Below are 9,113 nucleotides of genomic sequence, written 5' to 3' on the forward strand. Positions count from 1 at the left end.
TGGCTATATTTTATTGATCATATAATATATTGACTTTTTATCAATCAACTCATGAATCTATACAGTATGAAGATAATATTTGTTGATAGGGTTGATCTTTCTAACTGGCAATCTAATTGCATTTTCATGATCTAGCGAGGTCATCTATATTTTGGTCAATCACCCACTGTATCGACCTTTTGCTTGTCAATTTATGAATGCATACCGTACAAGATAATATTTTGTTGAAAGCATCGAGCTTTCAAATTGCAGTAATATAATTGCATTTATATAATTTAGTGATGTTATCTATTTTGTCAACATATGGATATATAACATACAAAGATAATACTTGGACAAAACTAGCTCCCTCTCGATCTATAATGATTTGAGCATTAATAATAGCCATTCATCTCATAATAAATGTTATCATTCTCGATGGCATCTCTCGAGTATCAGTAGCCTTAGAACTGGTTAATGAACAGGTGGCATGCCATCACGCCGTCACACCTTTTCCTAGCCATTCTTAAACTGCTGGAAGTCAAACAGTGACTCATTGTTAATATATCAATAGTTGATGCATTGGTTAGTGCCTCGCTCCAGTCTCTACTAGGAATATAAAACTATATTTTACCCTACAGGATGAAATTATTCGTGGAATTGAATTTCGCGAAAATGGTCTTTTCAAGCATATTCGCGGACTAAATTATTCGCGGATGAACACATTCGCAAATAAATTAATCCGTGAAAGCAGTTAGCAATAGAGTAAGACCTTCACATGCGTATACCACTTGTTTAGGTTTATATTTAGCTGAGAAATTTATGTTTGTATGAAATTTACTTTTTGCCGCATTCAGAGATTTTCATGAATGTTCATCGATGTGAAAGCCTTTAGTGAACCAACAATTTGTGGTGGTAAGTTATGAGTTTTTTCAACGTATAGAACTGCAAGAGATTTTTTCAATGATGATGCCATGCCAAATTCCGAATAACTTGCGACAAGGTTGAAAAATTTGGCAAAGACGTGTGATGCATTAGCAATGGGCTTACATGTATTTCAAAGCCCCAGCGGCGATTTGAAAAAATTTGGAACTTGGCTATGTTTACTAACTCTGTCTAGCAGCTAGTTTTCAATTTGAGGTGCAGTCATACTTCGACATACGCGCTTAATGCGTTCCGAGACTGAGCTCGTATGTCAATTTACTCGCATGTTGGTGCAATCTATTTACATATAGAACAATTAAATATGTAATAATTGGTTTCTATACTTTAAAAATGCAAATAAAACACTCAAAACAAGATATTGTAACAGAAAAAACATGTTGGTTATTGTCCTAACTTACCACATGCTTTCAAAAAGTAACAAATAAAAAAACAAGGCAAGAGGAAATGTGATTAATTAAAATGTAAAATTAAATACATACAGTAGCAGCTAACGCTAGCATTTGCCAGAGAGGGCGATATACGTGTTATTCTTTGTTACAACAGTTGACTTTGATAAATTTGGGTTTTATCAAAGTCTTAAAAGACAAACTTAAAAGCAAACCTAAAAGCAAACTTTCATTTTTCGTAATTGAAATTTCTTCGGCGTTTATAGTTTGAGGTTTCTCGCTAGTTAGCTAGTTTTTCCTTTGTTTCACTTTCACGACTAGCCGGCCGTTTTAAGATAAACCTATCTAAAGACATTTGCCTTTGTTGCCCTTTTAACGTGCTGCGATTAGAACGAACACTGGTGTCGTCACAAAGGGTTAATGCACGACCACTAGCCAATTTGTCCGAAAGTCTATTTTTATAGATAGCACCGACCTTTATACATAGGCCTTTTTGCTTTTATCGAAACATCGTTTCAGTTACGCTGTCTCCGGCCAATTGTTTATCCAATGCCTGAGCGGTCTTTCCGTCAGCGTTCGTGAAGATCGCTGCGTCGTTTAGAAACTATGATTAGTCCTTTTGCAAACTAAATGCCCTGAATATAACCCTTCGGTTTGATAATTGTATATCTTACTCCCGGCCAATGCATCAAGACTTTCATCTATTCGCGGCAATGGATGACAGTCTTGTTCTGTGACGGAATTCGATTGGTGGAATTCAATACAAAACCGCCAGTTTCCATCTTTAGGAAACTCTTTGTGGGCAGGCAACTCCAGCAAGGTTCACATGATTTGAACTAATGTTAGACATCCATGCAGCAATTTTCTAGTGCGGAAATACAGTCTTTTGACCCATCAATTGATAATGTGTTTGCACATATGGAACAAGTTGTAGATGAGATGCTTGTGACAAGACAGAGAATGCCGTCAGACATACAAATATGTCCGACTGCATGTTTGTATTTAGAGTTGCCTTTTCAATAGAATTGTAATTTCTGATACTGCATAGATATATGTTAAACTAACCATTACAAAACTCAGCCAGATTACTAATAAGATTATGATATCAAAATATTTTTATAAGGTTAAAGCAAAAACCTGTATGTATAGGTTGTTTATTAAAATAAAGGGAGGAAAACTTCTGTAAAGAAACTATCCAAATGCTGAGATAGCCTAATTGCAAAGTTTTTCATCAATTTTTTGTCCGACAATAGCAATACTGCTTGTTAATAAATAATATCACTTGCGTGATGATTATTATGATATACTTTTTTAAAGCATTGAATTTGGTGATAAAATAAAGTAAAAGTAGCTAGATGTATATATAATGCATACATGTTCGAAAGTTAGAATTGTCCTAGTTATGTAATTATTATAGCAGTCAACTGATATTGCTTAATTAACGATCAATTAGAATTTGTGATGTACCATTTTTTCACAAAATGTTTTCAACTAGCAGATTACCACAAAATTTGACAACAAAGAAATTTTTTTTCAATACAGCCAATTTGAAGATTTTCAGTTTGCCTAACATTTTCAATTTTATTGTTAGTTCTCTGTATAACAACAGGACATCTCCGATTGGAGTGGTTTGAGTCTGATACAATAGGGACTAGCTGCAAAACACACTGCAGATTTCCATTGTTTTCACCCTATCATTGACATGCAGGAATGCTTTCGACACGTATAAAAATAGTACAATCAGGGCAAACAGTTTTAGTAGACCGTATATATGGAGTTGTTTTACGGTATAAAAGACCACAGTCAGTAGAACTTTAGCTGTGTGTGTGTGTGTGTCTGTTCTGGTGGACAGGTAAAAACGTTTTATGAAAAGGTATTCTAACCAAAAACACTTTAATAAAACATCATGACTACCCGTAACTTCATGGATACTTTTAACATGATGGATTACCATAAAACTTGACATTGCAGCCTATAATCGTGGAATATCATGATCCGACCGATTTTAATAAGGAATTGTACCTCAAACATAATACAAACCGTATAGACAATAAACCTACAGATGTATAAACCACTAGCTAGAAAAACCGATGAAGTTTTAATATCATTCGACAAAACAGTTTTCAAGTGAAGCAGAGCTCATCTATTCATCATGTGAACATACATGTAGTTTACCCTAGTTTTCCAACAGATCAAATTTGCCAGAATGTTGAGCTAATAAATTTTATATAAGTCAGTATGTCGTATGCTTATACAACTGTGTAAGTGAACCTACATAAAGGGAAGTATATATATAAGGCAGTCCAATGAATGCTATCGAAGCAGACAGTTCTGAGGCACTTCAACTAAATAATTCAAAAAACTTTAACAACGTAAAATAAAATGATTTGAAGTTAGCTTGTAGCCTTAATATACATCAGAATCTTATAGAGTCAATACTGTATTCAATAGTAAAAATTGTGATTTCACATGAACACAAGGACCTGGGTGTATTGAGCAAAAGAATTATCTTCCCTTGATTTATTTTCACTGTGAGTTGAATAAGAGGTCCCATTTATAGTTTAAGCATTAGGACCGTTTCATCTTAAAACCCGATTCTCTATCGACCTCAGATGAACATTGAGTTCACAGAAAGTGAATCAAATGCATGCGCTAAGTAATAGAGTTGTCTCTTCTTAGACTATACTCTGGTTGCATTCAATAATAGAGTTGCCTCCCTTTTTCAATATATTGACAGCTAATGATTTCTCAGCAAAATATAAATATTCACCGAGTTTTCATTGCAGTGATTCCACTATGAACGTTTTATCTACACATGTCTTTTGTGAAGGTCAAAGTTGTGGTTGCAAACATAAATGCCACATTAGATCTAAATAGTAGACCGACGACCTAAACGCATAAGATTCACCGGAGGACGGCTCGGCCTATTCAACATTGCCAGCTACTTCCAATTTAGCCTTCTATGCTTAGCCTTACGCATTACCGGGGCGACAGCATCAAAAGGACAACCAAACAACCCCATGATTTGCGGCACAGGAGAAAATGATTCTCCACAAACATTTTGAGTAGAACAAGAATACGAATGCTCAACGGACACCAGCAAACAATCAGACATGGCACCCCAGAAATTTAACGTTACTACCTACAAGAAGAATATGATCAAGCAAAAGACTATCGCCTACCGGTGCACAAAGTTCACCGCACATGTCACGACACAAATTTAATTTTTCAGAGACATTAAGACTAGGACAACCTCAAGCAGAACCCAGAAAGTAACCTTAGAAGAATGCACTGACATGGTAATACATAAGAAGTGCTAAGCTGGATTTTTACATAGAGGAGATGGAATGTATATTACGAATGAACCAACCAACGCCATGTATGTATGGTGCTGCCAACAGAAAACCTTCAGCGCTAAGCAATGCAGTTATGTGGCAACTTACCTATACAAGAGACACGGATCTGACAAATTTTAAAGTACAACCGGAGACGTCAGTCACTGCAATTACAACAACGGCTCTTGTGAATTAAACGACAGATCAATGCTTATGTGGGACCTGGACATAGTCGAAACATGTGAATACCCGCCATGGTTCAACGAAAAAGAATAATTTTTCGACGCACATTTTGTCTCCAATAAACAAGATTTAGCTCTGACATTTTATAACTCGAGACTGAATTCACATAAAGGCTGTAACAACTCTAATGTTTCGCTTTCGGACCAAGGCATTATAGTGAAATTTCTCACACCATTGACGAATGTCACAATTAACGATACGATAAAGGCAAGAGTATCAGCAGTGGGTCAAAACGCTGCCTTCTTCAATAAAATGCTACAGTCACTTGCCTACCAGCAAACTAAGATGACTCAAAAACTACCCTACAATCTAGCTGAGATTTTACAGATAGTTACCATGCTAATAGGAGAACACGCGACACTCAGCGCAAGATATTTACTGGAAAACCCAAATGTTATTGCTACAACAGGTCCGGGTTTCCTCCAAGTTTACCCTTGTACTATACTTAACTACAGTCAATACGAAATACTGCCAATGGAAGAGAATAATTGCACAGAATTTATTCCGATGATGATCAAAACAGCCGGTACAGAAAAAATAGAATATTTCAATCCAAAAGACAATGTGATACACCCAGACACCTATACAGTCAATTGCAAGACAAAAGAGGCACATTGATGATGCTGGAAGGTAACATCTCTGAATAATTTCCGAACGGGACGATTTCGCCAATTAAGGAAGCCACCGACTTGAGCATTCCGTACATCAACATCTGCAGCCAGCCCCTACAAATACAAGAAACAATATTTAGCAGAGCACATATGTTAAGATGGTCAAACACAGACGATTACGGAGAACTAAATGAAATCCTATCTACCTTAGACAGACAGAAAAGAGTACTAAAGGCTATGGGAATCGTCACGAACCGCCATAACACCCTACATTACAACACCGTAGAGAGCAGAGAGAAACTATTTGGCCCTTCACTATTCAGCTTTCTATTTGGAGGACACGTAACCTCAGGTTATGAGCTCTGGACGTTCGCTTGCAACATCATTCTTACATTAATGGTTTTATCAACAGTCATCGGAGGAATCACAAAAGGATGCTTTGTGTACAGAGCAAGGAAGAGTGCAACGGTAAACGCTTTACATGTGGAGACGGCACTGGAACTAACTGACATGCCCGAACGAGAAGACGAATCTGAAAAATAGTCCGATGATGATCCATCCGCACCACCGGAAAACTTAGAAATCGAATTATCATTAGAAGACTTAAGCAGTGCACCACCATCATATAAACCCTACGTACCCAAATACTCACGACCAGGAGCAACTGACGAAAAGCGTGAATGCTTGAGGGCATGGAATTATTACTTTTCGCAGTCATACGATATACAAACTTCGCGAAGATAACCTGAACAGGTTAATGGTGTTACCAAAGCCTCAAGAAAAGATTGTAGAAGAGCCACAATAGATGTGAAGATCAATGGATTTATCTGCACATCACTCGTCGACGCAGAAGCTACAATAAGCCTTATCAATACAAGACTTGCTCGCGATGTTAATGTGCACAGGAAGACGACTTTTCATAGGCAGTGGAAGGTAGCAGAAAACTTTGCCTGCATAGCCATCCGACTCGGTTTCTTTCATAACTCGAGGCTGGAGTACATCTTGTCTCATATCTATGAAAATACAACAATAAAGGATCAATAGATATAAAAAGATCTTGTTCTACATAACATTCTTGACCAGCTTCCTCAGCTAAAAAGAAGAAAGTAAGACCATTAAAACACAAGTGAATATAAAAACCCACACTTCTGGTCAAGAGGGACAGCCATTCCTCCTACTGGCGCTAAACCTTCATATCTGAGAGCAATCTCTAAGGCGTCCCAATCGCCCATTGAAAAAATGACCAGCCAGTGAACAGATCGGTCGAGCACTCTGTCGGACAGTCCGAGAAAATGACATACCTCTATGCTCTGCTGGTACCTCATCTGCAACACACGATTCATTCAGTACATTCTACATATTCACATATCTATATATTTTCTGGTAACATTTTATAAATATTATTTAAGAGTATGTTATACATTGTTTGATGGTAACTTGAATGCACTATGGTAGTACCAAAAATATGCTATGTTAGTATCCTGGATACACAATAATAGCTAATATTAATAACAATAACAGTAACAGCTAACAACAATAGGATACACACTGTCTTCACCTGCCAACTCCACCTGCCAATAGCGCTATCTTAGAAACCTAAAGCCTGTTTAAACTGTTAAATACGTTTAAACGCCTTCACTTCTATATTTAATTGTTTTTACACAAAATCTTTATTGACAAAAAAAATAGCCAGGTAATGGAGCTGCTCCTACGGCGAGCAGACGAGGTCTAATAAATATGCAATGAGCCAGGCAATTGTCTGCAATGCACTTGTAGATAATTGGAATGGAGAAATATATTCAGAACACCTCTTTGCAGGTAAATCAACTGAAGATTCCATAGTATCTTTTTAATTTGCTTTCCCTAACTCTTTCGACAGTTTAAATTCAGTAATATATATCAAGAATATGGTTCAAAACATCTAACATTAGTATACACCTGCATGTTGTCTTTTTATATTGATATTCAACTTTTTCATAATGAAGCAATGCCATGTTTTGAACATTTCTTTTATTTTTAGCACCTAAGATTGTCATCTACAACAATGCTTGTGCATTACCCAGGTATGCTCTCAATCGAAATCCGGCCTTTTTCAGAGAGACAAAGTTTCTGGTATATAGATTTCACTGGCACAACCATACTGGTAAGCGGCGTATAAATATAGTCATCATAAATAGTATAACAGTATTTGGTAATATTGTTATATTACATTTTTTGCTATATTACAATATTTGCGTCATTGAGAGACGCATCTGTATTGCTGATCATGCTTGACTAATTCTGATTTCAGGATGCTGTGGTGGATATAATATAAATGCATACGACCATCTAAAAACTATCAACACTCAAGTTGCAGAGCAACGGAACGCAACACTTGAGAAGCTAAAATCTTCTATAAGCTATCAGCATCAAGACAAATTCTTTCTTAGCTTACAAACATTCTTATCCTTCCGTAACATAATCCATTCACTTCAACTACGAGAGGCACTTACTAACTCTGAGTTTATTATTAAGCAGCTGGTAAATGTATCTTTCCAAAAATAAACTTTGAATGGCAATCTAAAAAGCTATTAATCTACTAGAATTTATTTTTCATCTTGCATTTTATCTCAGGGTTTGGTGTTAGCCAAATGTATAAATTTTTTTTACTTAAACCATTAGTTAATGTTTTTATTTATATTTCTTTATTTTGCTAGAAATAAAGCTGGTACCCACTTGGCATTTAATTCCTTGTTTAAAATCTGATTTTTTATGGATATGTCCGAATGCCACTGTAAGAAAACTCCATAAAACTGATTGGTAACCAAGGGGATAATACATATTAGACAAGTTCAAATCATGAAAAGAATCTTGTGAAGCTTGTTGTTTGAGTTGCTAGTCCGCGGGCAGGCAACTCTAGCAAGGTTGTTCACATGATATGAATTATTGTTAGACATTCATGCAGAAATTTTCTTGTGCGGAAATACAGTCTTTTGACCCATCAAATACCATAGAACCTTACAATAGATCAGATACTATTGAACCTTATAATATATCAGATATCATAGAACTTTACAACTGATCAAATACCATAGAACAATAGAGAAAATTCATAGGTTTCTATCGATGCTAGTCATTTTTTAATGTTTACACACAAAATTAAAATTACCTTTAGTCAGGAAAAATGGAAGAACTCTAGGAACGTACCTCAAGCTGAATCATTATTTCGCAATTCGTGAATTTATACTCTTGCTGATCAGAACTGCCTTCAAAACTGTCACCATCTATCGGGTGGCGATAACTGTAGATGGTGCAGGTATAGAACTTGGCATGAAAGTTTACGTATAACTGACATTCCTCCTCGGCGAGCACTAAAGAAAACAGGAAAATGTGACAGTTCCATAGTGCAACAGTGTACAGCAGCTCATCAGTTTACTACCTGAAAAAAATATAACAGAACTCTTGTGTTACTAACTACTAGTAATAAAGGTTTAATAAAAGACTTTATACACTTCACCAATGATGGAGAATAACAGACTTTATACACGTCAGATATAATGGAGAACAACAGATTTTATACACAACACCAGTAATGGAGAATAACAGACTTTATACACGTCACGAATAATGGAGAA

The 9,113-nt window shown here is 36.1% G+C and overlaps 1 protein-coding gene across 1 annotated transcript; it reads right to left on the reverse strand.

Annotated features, from left to right (window-relative positions):
• Positions 1-5,609: 5,609 nt before the first annotated feature.
• On the reverse strand, positions 5,610-8,823 carry LOC137410165 (sacsin-like). Its single transcript, XM_068095752.1, has 3 exons — positions 8,686-8,823; positions 6,644-6,824; positions 5,610-6,512 (listed from the first exon to the last, which is right to left on the reverse strand). The coding sequence occupies exons 1-3, from the start codon at positions 8,698-8,700 to the stop codon at positions 6,334-6,336; spliced, it is 375 nt and encodes a 124-aa protein (XP_067951853.1). The 5' UTR covers positions 8,701-8,823; the 3' UTR covers positions 5,610-6,333.
• Between the last annotated feature and the right edge of the window lie 290 nt (positions 8,824-9,113).

The sequence above is a fragment of the Watersipora subatra genome, unplaced genomic scaffold, assembly GCF_963576615.1.
Source record: "Watersipora subatra unplaced genomic scaffold, tzWatSuba1.1 SCAFFOLD_33, whole genome shotgun sequence".
NCBI classification, from domain to species: Eukaryota; Metazoa; Bryozoa; class Gymnolaemata; order Cheilostomatida; family Watersiporidae; genus Watersipora; species Watersipora subatra.